General features: G+C 34.0%; 1 protein-coding gene across 1 annotated transcript; it reads left to right on the top strand.

Moving 5' to 3' along the window:
• The first annotated feature begins 6,521 nt into the window (after positions 1-6,521).
• On the top strand, positions 6,522-15,128 carry LOC130645734 (ATP synthase subunit e, mitochondrial-like). Its single transcript, XM_057451819.1, has 4 exons — positions 6,522-6,683; positions 13,182-13,236; positions 13,651-13,752; positions 14,508-15,128. The coding sequence occupies exons 1-4, from the start codon at positions 6,654-6,656 to the stop codon at positions 14,615-14,617; spliced, it is 297 nt and encodes a 98-aa protein (XP_057307802.1). The 5' UTR covers positions 6,522-6,653; the 3' UTR covers positions 14,618-15,128.
• The last annotated feature ends 4,134 nt before the right edge of the window (positions 15,129-19,262 follow it).

The raw sequence follows: 19,262 nt of genomic DNA, 5'->3' as shown, positions 1-19,262 counted from the left end.
TGGAGTGCCTCAGAGCTCAGTACTAGGTCCCCTTCTCTTTTTTATATATATTAATCACCTTCACTCTTCTATTAAGTTCTCAGAAGTGAATCGTTTTGCAGATTATACAAATCTTCTTCACATAAATAGTTCTGCTAGAAGTCTAACAAAAAAGGTAAATTTTGACCTAAAATTCCTTTGGCAATGGCTTAATGCCAATATGATATCTCTGAATGCTAGTAAAACTGAATACATCATCTTCAAACATGCGAACAAGTCTCTAAATCATCCAGTAAAACTTAAAATTGATGGGAAAAGAATTTTTCACAGTGAACACATTAAGTATCTCGGTGTATTGTTAGACTCCAATCTTAGCTGCAACTCTCAAATTAATAAAGTTGCACTCAAGCTTAAATGTGCCAATGGAGCAATAGCCAAAATTAGACTCTTTGTACCACGTGATGTCCTTGTCTTAGTCTATCATGATATTTTTCATTGTCATATGCTATATTGTTCCCAAGTGCTTCTGTTAAAAGGATTTATACACTCCAAAACTGGGCTATTCGTCTAATGTCTTTCAACAATAGATACACATCTGCTACCATTCTCTATGCAAATCTTGGTATACTTAAATTTTCTGATACTGTACATATGAATAATGTTCTCCTCCTACATCAAATGTATCAGAAAACACTTCCTGATTCTATCTGTTCAACATATGCTATTGACTTCACCCACCCCTGCACCACACGAGCACAATACAATGGTCTTTTGAAAGTTACCTACTCACGTACCAATCAATTTGGTACTAAATCAATTCGCCATGAAGCTTATTTCATGGATAACCCTCCAAACTTATATGCCTCATACTAAATTCTTTGATGCCTTATTTATTATGCTCAAAGAGTGCCTCCAAAAACTTCTTGCAACCTACTATATGTAGTCACATGGTTTGTACCACACTCTACATGGAGCTAAACTGCAAGTTTTGCTCATGTTAATTGTGGTGACAGAATTACAGTTCTTTAGTATTGTGGTTAATATACATTAGGTTTACCTTAGTCATTGAACATGTCATGTAGAGCCTGACATGTATATACTGGATTATATATTGCACAAGGAGGCATTAGATAAAAAGCTTTGGATATTTCATCAGAAGAGACATTGCATGTAGCCAGGTCAGTTCTTTTCATATTATTTACTATCTATTAATGTTAAGAGAGTTAAGGCAATGTCACTTTTAAACTATAGAAGGCAAAGGGCATGTCTCTTGCAACTGTGGGCCCCAGCATAGGGTTAATAGCACACTTCTTTCTGAGAAATCTGGTTAGCAGAGAAGGTATTATGGAATAGAAAGCTTAGTTATCCAAATTAGTTATGCACTTCTAGTAGCCATTATGGATTTTATGCAAGTTCAATTTGAACCCTGTGGTTTTAATTCATCATCCTTTTACATTTGTTAATACTAAGTAATAGTAGTTAGGGGCTACAAAGGCCAACATTGTGAGTCGTGGTAGGTAGGATTATCTAACAGATCCTTACTTAACAGGAAAACCTATCTGTTGTTGTGGCTCATTTTGCTTTATTTCTAGATTCACACACATATATATACATTCCCTCCTTTAAGTTGCCTAGCTTCCCTGTTTACATACCGTTGTTAACATCCTAAAACCTGTTCGAAATTCCTAGAACAACAGTGTCAGAACGACTACACATTTATAATAAATACAAATTCTGTTTTGCAATCATCACACAATTTTGTTACAATCATATAAATTAGATCACTGAGTGTTTGGAAATCAGGAAATAAATTGTTAAAAACGATTCTAGATGCAAAGTAAGTGAAGGTATAAATATGGTCAGGCTTTCCATTTACAGGAATTCTATTTTGGGAACACCCATAGTGACAAGAGGGTTCTTTAAAAGAAAAGGAAATGTATATTAAACATTTTATCATGTTGGCATTCCACCTTTGCTGTTACAAAAATTGTTAGATTAGGTCACTCTTGTGCTTTGACTGTGACGTTTATTGCATTATAAAAATAATAACTACTAATTTAATTAAATCTCACATTTTTTTAATTCATATACATGTTCTGAGCTACTCTTATGTCATCTTCAGTCTAAATATTTACATAAGGCTTGTACTGTATATAAGTGCAAGGATTAACAGAAGCTAAATTTATAAACAATTTTATAAAGTATTGGTTTTCGTGCATACAAAGGGTTCTGCTGTCGATTGTCAACACCTTTATTTCCACTTCAGGAATTAGGTTTAAAATCTTTAAGAACCTCCCTTGTGTCAATGGTCAAATAAAAACCATGAGAGTTTGTCTTGTTGGAGTCCAATATGAGAGCGTTATTATGGTTATCACACAATGCCAAACATGAATAAACCAGTCTATAAGAAACCTTAGGCTTGGAAAGTCAAAAATTTCAAGAAACTTTTAAAAATTTGAGCAGGATGAAACTTATTGAAACTTATTTTCATATAACAGAAAAAACTAGCTAGCATGTACCTGACGCTCAGAACATGTTGATGCGCCTGACGCTCAAGGCATCTCTAGTGCAGTTATCATGTGAATAAGAAACATGTGCCTGACGCTCAGGGCATGATGAAGCATCTGAAGATCAGGGCATCTCTCATACACCTGACGCTCAGGGTATGAATGAGAAACCAGTTATTACTGTGTTATCTATTTATCACAAACTAGTTATTGAAATTTTAAACTCCAGGCTTAGCAGGAGGCTTGCGTAACATACATGTACTTTGCCTACCAATTACTCCAGCTCATCTATCTGAGATTTTGTTGTTTTAGAGGGATAGCCAATTTCCTAACTACGATAAAACTATGTTGCATTACTTAGTATCAGTGACATTTTCAGCCATTTTCAGTATCAGAGTACATCTCTCCTACCAAACACAAATGGAATCCTCTCACACACTTATCACCACATGATTTTAGTTCATAGGACAATAACATTCTTAACATTCATATCAAGTTAAAAAATTTCATTTGGAGTCTGTAAGATCTGGTTAACCAGGATGTGACTGTTATCGCAGATATATTCACTTAATTACAATGTTTTAGAAAACTGGTGTAATAATATTGCCAATGATTAATAAGATCACTAGGCTATGGAATGTGAGGCTTCTTTAGTGTGTTCAGTGTAATTTGTTGACATATTTAAATTGTCTTAATATTATTTAACGTTAACAGTTTCTTTATTCAAAATTAATTTTTTTTATGACTGCATTGTGTAATATCAGCTGTGAGTGCTGGTGCAATAAAGTGTGGCAGTGTCAGTCAATTACATATGTGAATTTATTATTGTGTTATTACATTGCATCACGTCATATTGGAGAATTATGCAATAGTGTGTTTCTTCTGATTGTTCCATTTTACAATATGGGGGAATTTGGGTGTGTTGGGCCTCCTTCGTCAGCCGTTTAGGCAAGTAATGTGTTGATAAAAGTCATTGTAGAATAAAAACACCAGTAATTAGCATGTGCCTGACGCTCAGGACATGTCGATGCGCCTGACGCTCAGGGCATCTCTAGTGTAGTCATCATGTGAATAAGAAACATGCGCCTGACGCTCAGGGCATGATGAAGCCCCTGACGCTCAGGGCATCTCTCATACACCTGACGCTCAGGGTATGGAAGAGAACACCATAATTAGCATGTGCCTGACGCTCAGGACATGTCGATGCATCTGACGCTCAGTGCATCTCATCTGTCTCATGCACCTGATGCTCAGGGCATGAAAACGCCTATAACGCATAACCTGACGCTCAGGTTATGCATTATATATTTGTGCATATGAAGGAGCACGAAGGAGGCACCTTCATTCCTACCCATTCCCCAAAAATTTCCATAAATAGTCTACGCATACTGAATGTGTTGTATCTACTCATTCCAACAGAAATACATTGTTTCTATCAATTTGTGTTATTATTCTGGAACCCAAAGCAATTAAATGGAGCTAAACTGCAAGTTTTGCTCATGTTAATTGTGGTGACAGAATTACAGTTCTTTAGTATTGTGGTTAATATACATTAGGTTTACCTTAGTCATTGAACATGTCATGTAGAGCCTGACACAGTGGGGGTGGTTTCTACCTATAGACCTAATCTTAAAATTGCCAGGGTTATTAGTCTCACTTGCCTGTAAAGGAACCGGACCCTACCCAGGTCTTGATTATTAATGGTTGCATATAAGAACCCAACATCCCACACTGCACAAGTTCTTCAGATGTACCTTACAGCTTACAGTTACCCACCCTCCCACCCTTTTATAGATTGATTTTCTTCACCTATTTGTTTTTTTATTTTATGTCATCAACACGCCTACTAATGGTGGATGAGATACCAATTCAATCATTGTGGTGCAATGGACTTGAGTCGAAATGGAAATATCATGAACGTCTCCAATGCAACTAAAGACAACCACATCACAACTGTTATGTGAGCACGCAGCACAACATAACCAGACAAATTGCTTCTGCCTCAAGGTTTCCCTGACATTTCTTTTGGCTCATGTTATGTCAGGGTTTTAGTCCAGAGGTAGAAACAACAAGTCTGTAGGGAGCCTCTAATTTAATTGGTGGGTGTGTTGGGCCTCCTTCATCAGCTGTTTAGGCAAGTAATGTGTTGATAAAAGTCATTGTAGAATAAGAACACAAGTAATTAGCATGTGCCTGACACTCAGGACATGTCGATGCGCCTGACGCTCAGGGCATCTCTAGTGTAGTCATCATGTGAATAAGAAACATGCGCCTGATGCTCAGGGCATGATGAAGCCCCTGACACTTAGGGCATCTCTCATACACCTGACGCTCAGGGTATGAATAAAAACACCAGTAATTAGCATGTGCCTGGCGCTCAGGACATGTCGATGCGCCTGACGCTCAGGGCATCTCTAGTGTAGTCATTATGTGTATAGGAAACATGCGCCTTACGCTCAGGGCATGTTGAAGCCCCTGACGCTCAGGGCATCTCTCATACACCTGACGCTCAGGGTATGGAAGAGAACACCATAATTAGCATGTGCCTGACGCTCAGGACATGTCGATGGACGCTCAGGACATGTCGATGGACGCTCAGTGCATCTCATCTGTCTCATGCACCTGACGCTCAGGGCATGAAAACGCCTATAACGCATAACCTGACGCTCAGGTTATGCATTATATATTTGTGCATATGAAGGAGCACGAAGGAGGCACCTTCATTCCTACCCATTCCCCAAAAATTTCCATAAATAGTCTACGCATACAGAATGTGTTGTATCTACTCATTCCAACAGAAATACATTGTTTCTATCAATTTGTGTTATTATTCTGGAACCCAAAGCCATTAAATGGTTCTAGATTTTTTGTTTTTTTGTCTTTGTTTGTCTTGTGTAACCAAGCGTTTCCCTAAGCCTGTTCCTGTTTGTTCTTGTCCACGGTGACTATCATAACCCTATCTTCTAGCTATTTTGATAGCCTTCCTCCAACATATTCGGATATAGTTAAGATATAATAGAATAAATAAAAATAAATTTATAGTTCTAGGTTTTTTATATTTACTGGATACTCGTAACTGTAGATTGTTGGTAAAAATATATTATTATCTACTCTTATCTACTCTACTCTGAACTCTTTCTTTTTGTCACAGGACAGTAAGCTTTAATATACTACTTATGTTCTTTTTAATAAAGGCTTCTTCTGAGTTTGACAGCGGAATATCCATGCTTTCTTTCAACCCAAAAAGTGTGATGACATGTGACATTTCTGGAATGAGTACAGGGAGAAATTTTAAGACATTATTATTAAGGATATACTTGTGTTTTAGTCAATCAATCAATTAATCAATCAATTAAGTATATCTCATGCTAATAACTCTTACAAAAAAAACATCATAAAATGTACAATAAATACACGAGGTAACAGGAGGTTAACCATTAATATAGCCACATTTTTTTAACCTATCTATTAATAATAGATAGGTTAAAAAATGTGGCTACCTAAGTTAGAAGGATATGTCAAGAGAGACATATAAAAAAGAAACAAAGAATAGAAGAAAAAAAGCCCAGCACACCGTACAAAAAATAATAATAAAAAATAAAATAAGAAACAAAAGTAATAATTCTGTCATTATTTGCGTGCAAAAATAGAAAGAGAGTTAGGGTATTACTGCATGTATGTTACTGTAGTTTTGTAATAATAGGTACATGAGGTTTTTTTAAGAGTCTAGCTTAGCCTGCGTAAACTATATAACTTGAAAACTACATGCACAGCTTCTTTCATTACTTTTTAGCAAATTTTAGAAGTATAGCGAAAGTTTAACACTACTTTCTCCGCCATCTTGATTAGGACTTGAAAAAAATGAATTTAGCAAAATACTTTCTTCTCCGTTGAACCTTTGATAACCAGAAAGAGACATAAAAGTCAGTATGAAAGTTATTAACTTTTTAATTAATGTATTTCTTATTATTAGTTATTGTTGTTGTTAAGGCCGTGTTAATACAATAAATGGATGCACGATGGAGTGCACCGTTTCACAGTATCCCTTTTAGCAGTAAGACTCATTGCTAAATTCACATGAAGTAAAGCTCTCTTGCAAGGTTTTGGAAATTTTTTGTTTAGCTAAGTTGGATTGGACAACAAGGTACTTAGCCAGCCAAAGCCACTATGCCAGTCCAAGTATCACCGTTAATCAGAGTAAGTATTGTTTTTTTATAGTCTGCTAATATATGCTTAGCTAAGTAGCTAAATATGCTAGTTTTAAACAGTTTCTGAACAAAAAAACCTATTGGTTAAGCATGCACTCCCCTTGTTGTCAAAGGGGTAACTACAAATTAGCCTATCATGTCAAAGTAGGATAGTAGCTTAGTTAGCAAATTTTTCATAGCCTTGTTAAACAAAGCATATCCTATTTAATTACTCTGGCTGAAAAGCTAGGGAAAAGAACTTTTTTCTTCTTTTTTTGTCAGAAAAGGGTTTGCAAACATTTTTTTGTTACCTAGCGTATACCGGCCTAATTACGTGATTATGTAAACAAACAGATCTAGCAATAATCTAGCAACTCTGCTTGCCACATAACTTCATAGTTTTAACTATAACCCATCCCTAGAAACAACTTTGCAAAAATGGTAGTGAACAAAGGTGGCTGTTTGTGGCAGGCCAAGTGAAAAAGAAATTGACTTAAATGTCTTATTTTCGTGATTTACGTTCTAATCCTGTGAGGTGTTTCTGCAATGTGAGATCCACTGGAATTATTTCTGAAGTCTATTTTATGGTTACGGACCGTCTCAAAATGTTTGTACGTAGTTCGTATAATTCGTATAAAAAACTTCGTATCGATTTATTAAATCTTTCGTATCATTTTATTTTTATTAAAAACTTTTTCGTATTATCAAAATTACAAGTTCGTATAAAGTTCGTTTCATCTAAAATAAAGTTCTTCCCTAGTTCGTATCATTTTTAAAGAAGTTCGTATAAAAATTTGCTTATACGAAGTTCGTTTATTATAATTGGACTATTATCTATAGTTTTATATTGAAATTATTTCAACAATTATAAAGTTCGTTTTGTTATACGAACTTCGTTTATTTTAATTGGATTTATTATCTAAGGTCTTTAGGGATCATCTCAACGGCATCGTAGAAAGCAAAAACATCTGCGTAGATCGTTTAAAAATCATGAAAACAGGATCGTAGAAAGCGAAAAGATCGCTGTGGAACGTTTAAAATCCATGAAAACAGGATAATATAAAACCAAAAGATCGTCGTAGATCATTTAAAAATCATGAAAACGGGATCGTATAAAGCGAAAAGATCGCCGTAGATTGTGTAGATCAAACCTATGAATATGCAATTTTACTAGTCAACTCGTATATTTTACTTTTTTTATTTCTGGTTTCGTTTAAAGTGTGTATCATTTCTCTTCGTCTTTTAAAAAAATCGTTTAATTCTTTTGTTTCTGGTTTCGTATTGAAATAATTATACGCAATTGTGCCAGTACTTTTGAAGTTCCTTTCAAGATCGTATAGCAATTTACTTTGTTCAAAGTTTGTATCATTTCATTTTGTACGATAAAAAACTTTGTTTAAGTTTGTATCATATATTAAAAAAGTTCGTATAAACTTCGTTTACTTTTTTTATTTGAAACGAAGCACTTCGTAGCGTTCATAAAATTATACGAAAAAAACATACGAACATTTTGATACAATCCATTATACTTGACGACTTGTCTCAAATCAGCCTTCTGAATCCACAACAGCATTCAGCTTTTGCCGTCCTAGTCGACCTTTACAATGGCAAAATTTTTTCGTTGTGATTTATAGATTGCACAAAAAAAAAAGTACTATTGATAAATAAATATTCACCTATATGGATAAAAGTACTCTTTCCAACTTACTAATCTAGCTAGCTACTTATTTATTTCGTCAAACAAGTCTTTGTTAGATCATACCACGCATCAGTCTTTTTCAGAAATATTTGAATCAAGTAACACGTGCGATATAAAACGCACATACAAAGGATGTTACACGTGCGATGTTGCATTTTCATTTTGCAGTAGACAAGTAGGGGACGTTTTGAATCGTGAACCCTGAACACGATGATCGAGCGTCTACATATAGTGACTCTCTCAATCTTAACTTCCTTTTTGACATGTCCGAAATAGTATGCATGACTATACTGCCTTTTTTTTAATTGTTTGAATAACACTTGTGGCATAAAGAAAAAAAATCCATTAAATTTGTACCTGCTATTGTTTCCAATTGTTTTGTCAAATGAAAAAATTACCTACAATTAAATCCATGATAAAATGTCTGTTGCACCTGCAAGTGCAGTTTTACGGACTTGCTTCATCCGTGCTCCATCGCCGTTCACCTCCGCATTAGTTAAGAACCGCATGGCTAGAATTCTTGTGTAAGACCTGGTTACCAACGGCGAAGGGGCCAGGCAAAAGTGATTCATGTCTACGTAGTTCTTTTAACTAATTCAGGAGTCGGTTAATTAGCTTGCTTGTGGATTAAAAGGACCAGGACTATTCAATAATTCTAAGATCTCAAAGGGGTGTCCGACCAAGACGGAAATCTATCAGACAGTTTGTCCAACGAAAGTTCGAAACGAGCTGCGATCCAGTCTTCCCAATAAATTTAATTAGTTAGGGGTCATCTACAAAATTCGTATCAAAAAAATTCGTATATGCTATACGAATTTTCTTTTGCCATACACTAATTAAATTCGTATGAAATTTTTCTAAAATCGTATAAAATTCGTATGAGTTTTTAATTAAATTCGTATGAGTTTTAAATTAAATTCGTATGAGTTTAAAAAAATTCGTATAAGTTTTAAATTAAATTTGTATAAGTTTTAAATTAAATTCGTATGAGTTAAATTCGTACGAGTTTAACAAAAAATTTGTATGAGATTTTAATTAGATGTGTATGGTTTTAAAAAAAAGAAAATCGTTTGACATTGTATTAAATTCGTATATGAGTTTCAAAATAAAATGTTTTTTTAGATCGCATTTTAAAAGTTTTAAAACGAAAAACGGCGATAAAAATCGCTGCATTAGATCGTGTTTTAAATATGTAATAACAATGTCGGCGATAAAAATCCTTTTAACGTCTTATGTTCGTGTATTTTTCTAAAAAAATATATTTCAATAGCCTTCATGATCTTTAACACTTTCAAACAATAACATGCATGTTACATGTGACAACAAAAGGATTCATCAAATCTTTTTGTTCTGACTCGCGCACAACGATAACAATAGAAAGCAATTAAGTTCGTGTATAAACATAAGATATGGGAACGTTCTTTATGTAGACATGAGATCGTTACACGAGGCCTTAAAACTTGCGTACATGTAAAGTTACATTCAAGCGGTACTGTTGCTGCTTCAGGCATTGTCATATACCTTTTTTTAAAGCTCAAAAAACAGACATGACATTGGGAAAACTTGGTAAAAACAAATTACAAAAGTGGATCTGTGGGGGAGAGCACATGTGGTAATAATTTTTTTCTGAAAAATATTCTCCAGCCTGTCTAGTTTCATATTAATAAAGGTTTGTTTGGTATTTAATCAATGATTACAAAGATAACAATAGATTAAATGTCATACCCCCACCACACAAAAATTTTGACATCTGTGATCTTACCCCTGCGTTATTTAGGCTGTCTGTTCTGTAAAATACACCAGTTTATAGATGTGCTGCTGAAAATGCTCATATGCTCACCATAGACATAAGGCTAAGGATATCAACTGAAAAAAGGAAATTAAAGGGGAGAATGTTCTCTTTTTCAATCTTTTTGTACTCATTTCCTCAAAATTAAACCTGAAAAAATTATTTCACACAAAGCATTCCAATATTTACTCATCATGAGATTAGCTTAAAGTTTATTTGTTCTTCTATATTTTCTATTTTTTTATTATGAGAAGTAGGTTTTATAGAAAATGTATTGAATTCGAATATGAATGCAGCTTTTTGGACAACTCTCTTCCAACAAACTTTTGACAAAGTTTGTTTGTGGTACTATTCATAGTAAATCTAATGTTATGATATTTGTCTAAGTTATGTGCTGGAACAGCCAAAGGGTTGTTGCAATTGCAGATGCAATTTCCAAATTGAATTGCTGTCATTCTACAAAGGTAAAATCATTTTACAAAGGAAATGGTAAAATTGCGAATCACATATCTTCATCATCTGTTTCTTTCACCTATTTCATAATGGTTGCAGCAACAAAGTAACCATTATCCAGGACTCAATGCAAATGGCCCACAATGCTTCTAGACCACAATTACAAAGAGGTTTTCTTCCATACAGTCAGCAATTTTTTGCAAAAACAGTTAGTTTTGCGCTTCAACTGCACCATTTAAAACAGTTTGTCACCATGTAGTTTGATTAAATCATTGCAGAAAACGCTTGAATATATTTAATAAAATGCCATTTTTTCTGCGTTGAACTTTAATATTCAGGCAATTAACTATTATTTTATTTCTTATTTTTCTTTCATTTTCTCCAGTAAAATAATATTTTTTATGTAGGAGGTAGCTAAAACATTTTTTTGTGTTTTGTTAAGTTTGAAAATTTAGAAGCTGCAACAGTATTTTAATAAGTGCGAATATAGCCACAACAGTTATTTGTTGACACTTAAAATGGCGAATTATGAGGGTTTTGTTGGACATTAATATATGATGTGTGCTTTTAAAAGGTCTAATCATGGAGGTGCAGAGCAGCGCTGATGTTAGACAGGATAGCTGTCTCTCTTTTCTGCTCTCGCGCTTCGAGAAAAATGATGAGTTTAGTTTACTAGATTACGTTGATGTTTGGGCTATACATACTGGAAGAATATCATGAAAACAAACTTTAATTGGACAGTAATTTCTGGCTCCTTCTATATCGGGGGATGAATTAAAGTAGTATTCTTTTCTATTAATTGTTTAATGTTTTTTAATAAAAAATATATGCATCTACTGAGTAACTTAGGCAACATCGTCCCCAAGGATTGTTGAGAACAAGGTTGGCAATATTCACTTGAGCATCATATGACATAAGTGTACCAAGTTTAAGAAACAATTTGTCTCCTGACTGTCATCTTTTCTTTTTTCGAGCAGGTTTTAGATATTTCAGTGTAATGCTGCTTTTTCAGGGTTCCCACGCCTCCTCAAATATCCTCAAATCTCCTCAATTTTGGTTTTGCTCCTCAAATATCCTTAAATCTCCTTATTGTTCTTCAATTTGTCCAATTTTCCCCTCAAATCTCCTCAAATGGATTTATTTTAGTTGATAAAATTTTTTTTTGAATTATGTCAAGAATCTCATGTAGCAGAATTTTATATCGCCAATATTAATTGTATATTTATTTTTCTCATACATTTGTTTCGTGAAACTTGTTCTATGGACAGCAAATTAAAGGCTGTTTTTTAGAAGATAGAGAGGATTCAGTATCAATAGCTCATTGCTTGTCGAAAACCTCTCCACTGTGAGCTTGATTTCGCAACGAATAGTTCACGATCATTTGACATCAAACAATCTTAGTTCTGAGGAATATGAAGTATGTGGAAAATTGCGTAAGAGTGTACGAGCTGCAAGAGGCAAATACAATGAATATTTGGTTAATCAACGAAAAGAGAAAGCTGAATCAGCAAAAATTTCAAAAAGGAAATCAATCCAAGAAGAAATAGATGTTATCCGATCCAAGAAAAAAATGCTTGAGAAAACTGTAGTTTTGTTATCAAAAGATGCCGACAAATGCTCTAAAGATGCTGAGGAGAAAACGGCTGTCTTGGAAATGAAAACTTTGATAACAAAGTCCAACTCACTGAGAAAAACAGTAAGCGAGAAGGAAAAGGAAATTATGGAGTATTCAGAACTTCTCCAAAAGCTAATGAAGGAGAAAGAAAACGTTATTTAGTATTTTTAGTATTTATCCCTTTGTTTTGTTTTTGTCCAGGGAAAAAGTTCCGCCATCTACATATTTATTTACATGTAAATAATGCTCATATGCCTATGTTTTAAAAATACTAATATTTCTAAAAAGGATCTTTTGTATAGATTACTATCTTCAGTTATTTACTTAGTCATGTTTTATCATGCACTGTTTCTAAATTTTGTTTATGTTTTATATTTTTATATTTTATCTAGATATGAAAAAAGACATTTTATTTTGTTCGTACCCGTCCATGTTGGAAATTATATTTATATTAGAGACTTTACCCAATAGATTTTTTACGTTAGTCATAACTTTATCTAAAAAAATCTCCTCAAATTTCCTGAAAATTTGTGAAAAACTCCTCAATTTTGATTCCTCAATCTCCTCAAAAAGTGAAAATTTCCCCTCAATTCTACTCAAATCTCCTCAATTTTGAGAATTTAAATCTTGTGGGAACCCTGTTTTTGTAATTTTCAATTTTTGTTGTTGTTTATAGATGCTCCCTTTATGCATGCATGGACATGTTCATTGTTTTAGCTGTGAACTAAATTACTCAACTGAATTAAGTTCTTAGACAGGTCTCGCTGTACATTCAATGGTGTAGTTATTGAAGGAAATCTGCAAAATCTTTTTAAAAATTGTTGTTTATGTCTTACCGACACTCATAGTTTAATTATATTCTATGACTGCGACTTGCGCATTTTTGTCATAAATTTGATAATCAAATGAAATTAATATTAGTGTGTAACAGGTATATAATTGTGTTTTTAAGGGTGCCAGATGGTCAGCATTGTTTGTAGGTGTTACTTACGGAGCGGTACATAACAGTAAGTAGTTTTCTTCATTTCATTTATAAACGCCTGTTAAGCAAACCAATAATCAACCTTGATGTGAGTTTATTTTTCAATACAATGTTGGTAATGCCATACAAAGAATGCTGTAGAATAATTAAATCAAATGACTGATAATCTGAAAAAGTCTGTTTTTTAAGGCGAGTAATGATCGATGTGATTTTTTTTGTACATGGATGACTTAACATGTTAAAATTTCATAAAAGATACGAATCACATACAAGTGGTAATAATTTAACGTGGCTATTAATTCTGTCTGTGTTATTCTACTGTACCGAAAAGCCCGTTTAATAGTTCTTAAAAGGCAATATTCAAGGTTATGTACTGATGTTTTATTCCAATAAGATTTTTACATTTTCCTTTGTTATCTATATATTAAACTTTGTGCAGGAACCATTGGTAAACGACGCAGAAAAGAAGTTGCTATTAATGAAAAGAAAGCTGAGGAAATAGCACAGCTAAAGGCTGCTCAAAAAGCAGCTGAAGAAGCTGGTAGGTGTTTGGGTTTATTTGAAATGTTTATCAATTTCTTTGGATATTCAAAAATATTTTTTATAATTATTGTATACATTGTCTCGTTATTTATGGACATCGGTCACCAATCTGTCCTGAAAAATGGTAAACTGTACGTAATATCACAATAATCATCTTCTGTGAAGCCATACATATCCCCTTGGTCAAATTTTTCGTTCGCACCACCACCCTATATACCCTATTACTTTTGAATGCTACACCGTCACTTGTGTATCATTTAAATTGTGTTGCGTATAGTATTTGATTATAAAAGTTAGAACAATTGATGATAAACTGAACAACCCATCAGCTTTTAAGGTCAAATTTGGGTTTTTTGAGTGACACATGATATATTGGAAATTGTATATCGAAATAACAAAATAGAAAAGAAAATATGAATCGTTATACAGAAGAAAAATGGAAGTGTTACATGCGGCTTAACCATTTTGCGGGACGGATGGGTGACCAAAGTCCGTTTGTCTTAATTGTCCTGGGAATTTTTCTCATGCCTGTGTAAAAAAAGACTCTGAAATATGACAAAAAACAGATACAGCCAAAGAAGGGGAAAAACCTTGAAAGCCTTTAAAGTGTTACAGAGAAGTATTTCGTGACAGAGCATTTTAAGTTTAAAAGCTGTGAAGTTGCGAAGGTACCACTAAACTGTTGCTAGGATTTAACTTTGATGTACCATGAAATGCTGGGCGTTTCTTCTGCATTGAAACCTTTTATCATAGATTCCGCCCCCTTATCAGAGCTAACTTGCGTAACACCGGCTTGGCTAAGGAATATCAATGACTCTATGTTTCAAACGTTTTTATTGCAAATCAGCGATGAATACGATTGATTTCTTTTGTTTACATCTTAAATATTTACATTTTATCACAACTATTAATGTTCGTGAAAAAAGCCTTGCATTTTAAACGTTGGTGTTGTTGCTTTGCGACGACGTTTTTTAACATGATCTTAAAAATTTTGTCAGTTCTTGTGAAACTCAATATTTTACGATTTTTTATTATAAAGCAAAATGTTATTTTTGTTACCGGTCTTAAAAACTGAATAGACTACATGTAATTCACTACAAACTTATGTCCAGTGTGTGTTGCTGGAAAAAATTAAAAATTAAGTAACTGAATATAAAAAATCCGATAAAGAATTTACAAGGATTCTTTAAGGATTTTATAAAGAAAATTTTTGTATATTGAAACACATTAGATTGTAAAGTGTTTATACCGTATCAACAACACGTCATCTTTATAAATTCGTGTTTTATTTTCATTTCAGCTCCAAGCATCCTGCAGTGATCCAAGATTTTTTATAGTCTGTATATTAATTAGTTCAATACATTAATAATATTAGTTGGCTGTACTTTTATCCTGTCCTCCTCTCCATCGTAGAGTTTTTAATTCCAATGAAATTTCATGACTTATTTACCTCCGGTAATGATCAGTTCTTGCCTAATCTCAGGATAAAGATGTGCTGAATGAATATGACATAATAACCGACTTTCGATTTATGATTGCTGGTTATTATTTGTGCTTGCTGAAAATTGGTTTACTTCTAGCAAATACAACTTAGTTACAATTTTTAACAACGATAATCATAGTGAAGCGATCATAGCTGGGGTTAGAACCTGTCCCTTGTTGTCAAAATGAGAGGACTGCTGCTGTATTTTGAAAGAACAAAAGCGTAGACTGCTCACATTCAACCTCGTTTCCAGGTCCTTTTGTCTCTAACCAGCGCTGCGCTTATTGACAGGTCTGACGAAAAATCAGTGTTTCATGATTACGTTGAAGGCATACAAATTTCTAAAAATAATTTTTTTGTATGTTAAAATTTTTAAACCCCTATCTCCTCAACCGTTCTTTGAAATCACATTATTTTGATTAGCATTCCAGGGCTCTATACAATACAAGCATCAAGTAATTTTTTTAATTTTTTATCATTGCTGACGTCATCAAAATCTAAATAAAGGAATTCTTTTCATTGTTCCACTGCATAAGTGGATCTTTCCACGGGATATGTCGTGATATTAGACATACACATCGTATCTGGACCACTGTAAGAACTATTTTTGATTGTAACCTAAAAGATTTAATTACGTGGTGGAAACAAAAGAATGGCGAAGATAAGAAATTTGTGAGTGGAACCTTCCTAACGCGAAAACTTGCTAAAATAAACAAAAATTGGTTGATAATGTGTACTATATGGAGGCTTGGTATTTACGCGGGAAAATGTTTGCTTTGAAATTGTCGCGCTGTAAGAATTAGAGTTTCTTCAGGGACAATTAAAAATCGTCCGTCTTACATAATGGTGTCCTACAACATCGTTCTTAGTTTTTTTAGTTTCAAATGTTTTTCTCACCTTTTGACAGAAAGAGAAAAAACCCTAGTGACGAGTTAGAGGTTTCGTGTTTAGGGGATCTCTTCTTTAAGCCTGCTTTTCACTGATTCCTAGTTTCCTCGTCGCGCAATGACGGGTTCGTCGTTTGAGCGAAAGTAGAAAGACTATAATATTTTTAACTTGTCGCGACCATTGCCCAATTTCTTTTGATATTTTTACTTTAAAACAACACTTTGGAAGTGAATGAAACATTAAATTATTTTTGTTCCTTTTAAAAATTTAAAAGTGTATTTGATCAAGATGCACGATTCGCCAAACCGAAAGTTTACATATCTCCAAGGAAGTGAAAGAGCTCTATTGCAGGAGGAAAGATAAATATTTAAATTAAATCCAACCTCTTCTCCTATACGCCTAGATATTTAGACTGGACGAGGTGTAGAAGAGGACTGGGGACAAGGTTGTATCGAAGCAAAATTATACTTAAAAGAATACGAAAATTATTAATTAGGAATAATAACTCTCTACTCCAACGAAACTTATGATGAGCCTTGGTGATAAGGCAAAATTGCTTCAGTCACTCTTTTAAACTTTTTCGTATGGTTTAAGATCTTTATTATACTAGCTGATGTATGTATATATTTTCTATTTACTTTTAAACGATACGAACTTGTATATATAAATGAACTTGTATCCTTTGACGAAAAAAATACACACTACTACTACCATCATCGTCGAACCAATTTCTTGTTACGAAGAAACATCCAAAATATGCTAAAGACAATTTCTTTGTTATATTTTCCTATATCATCAGTTTTATCAATTTCGCATTTTACTTTGTAATATAAAGTTACAAGTTGCGCTCTGTTCTAAGTTGTTAAAATTGATTCTACAGTATACTCTCGATAAGTGATACACCGGATAACTAGCACGCCCGCTATGTAGTACACTTTTTATCGGTCCCTTGAGGCAAAAACTTCGGATAAGTGGAACATGCAATGGAATGACTTCATATTTTTTTCTTGAAACAGAAGACATCGCATTGATTTTAATCAAAAACTTGTCAACAAATCTATTCTACACATTGGTTGTTTCTTCACGTGTGCAGTCATGCCTCAGCTAGGTCAAAAAACGAAGCTGAATTCTACACCGATAACCAAAAAGTATGTTATACTCAAGGAAATTGATAAAGGCAAAAGTCTTACATCTGCTGCTCTTAAACATGGAATGTCCAAACAAACTGTTTCAAACTGGGCAAATGCAAGACGAGGAGGATAATGGTCAAGATGGAGAAACCAACCACGTCTCAATTACACGATGCCATTGATACCTTGATGAACTACTTCATGATGATTGACACGACCGAACTGAAAGCACTTACGATCAAAGTTTCTAGAATTGTCGAAAATGAAGTAATAGCTGGTTCCAGGCAAAGCAAATTGACATAATTTTTTTCCGTTTAATGTAGTGTAATCTTATGTTATATTGAATGGAATAGAAAAGTAAATGCAATTATCACCATTTCTTATTTACGAATTTAGCCTCAAAGTTCGCTAAGTTTTACAAAAAATCTCTCGATAACTAGGACAAATTAAGCCTTTGTATGAAAACCCTACTTACAAGCAAATTCGGATAAGTAGGACGCCCACTAAGTAGTACACTTTTGTTCGGTCCCTTGAGTGTCCCACTTATCGAGAGTATACTGTATTTTCAAAAATACAGTGTACTTTTCAAAAAGGGGGGGGGGGGGCTGCTAAACTATAAGCCGGGACGAAAAAGGAAAGCGAGCTCATTTCCATTGATGGGAATCAAGGTTTTAGAGGATTCTCCTGCATAACACAACTTCATCACCTGGTCTATTTGCTTCTCAAAACAGCCTTGCATTCATAAATGTCGCCAAAAATCATGACGTGATAGGAACGGGGAGGTCAAATTGCTACCTGAAAATTTAAAAACATACGCTGGATGTTGAATCCGTGTGTCTGGGGGGGTCGTGCTAAAAACGTGGGAAAATATACCCCGGAAAGCCACTGAGATGGAGAACATTCCAGTGTTGTTTTACACGTAGTTTCGTGCCTTAAAATTGCAGAACAGAAAAGTTCCAGGGGAGTAAACAAAATGTGGGAAAATGATCAGTTAAATGGAAGGAAACAATTATTGAATTGTTGCTTGGCTTTTTCCGGAATATTTCTTCTTTTTGTATCTTCCTTTGTATTACCACTTTTTCTATCTTAAAACGTACTATACGATTTTAATGATAAACACGAAAACGTGTATAGCTAGCTAGCTAGCTACCTAGCCTCTCTCTACCTTGAGGTAAAAAGCTACTACTGTTTTCTCAGGGCGTGAGTAATAACTAGTTATAAATTAACTTACCAGTCTGGATAAGGATAAGATATATATTGTTTATAGCTCTACAAAGCTACAATCTCTGGGTCAGTAAGTATGGCGCTTCTACTCAATTCTGCTAGCTACGCCAAGAAAGTTTAAAATGAAACAGAGTTTCTTAGCTAGCAGCACATGCATGGGCCTGATATGCCAAAAATGCAGCATATATAAAGATAAGTCCAGTGAGTTCCAACTTTAAAAGTTTGCTTATAACTCTATTTCCCTAACTAAAATTACCTAGCTAGCTATAAGGAAGGAGAGTGGTGCAGAAGCTGCAAAATTGCCCACAAACAGTTATCATAATCTAGTATATATATATAGCTATATATGCTGGAATTGACACAAGAAATTCAAAAAGGGTTTTTTGGTTGCCCTAATGATTTCCTAAATGCAAAACAGCTTTTCTGATTTTTCTGTTGACCTGACCACAAAAAAGGCAAGCCTTGATGAAAATACAGTACTGTGACTTTGCTAACTAGCTATACATTTATCACAGAAATTATATCAAATAATAGCCTTTTAGAGAACTCTGTGCAAACTAAAAAGTGAGTTTGTCAAAGTGAAGCAGGCAACTAGCATTTTATATCAACAAAATTTATTGACATCAAATAAATTTGAATTAAAAACACTTGAGCATTGAGTAAAAAATTTTGAGGTCCCTATTTTATTGTAAAAAAATAAAAGATACACATTAGAAAACATCCTGAAAATCCATGGTATGATTCACACTATTGTAATCACAGCACAAAACTGACCACATGGTG

The sequence above is a fragment of the Hydractinia symbiolongicarpus genome, chromosome 5 (assembly GCF_029227915.1).
Source record: "Hydractinia symbiolongicarpus strain clone_291-10 chromosome 5, HSymV2.1, whole genome shotgun sequence".
Lineage (NCBI taxonomy): Eukaryota > Metazoa > Cnidaria > Hydrozoa > Anthoathecata > Hydractiniidae > Hydractinia > Hydractinia symbiolongicarpus.
This window is presented reverse-complemented; position numbering and strand designations above follow the sequence as displayed.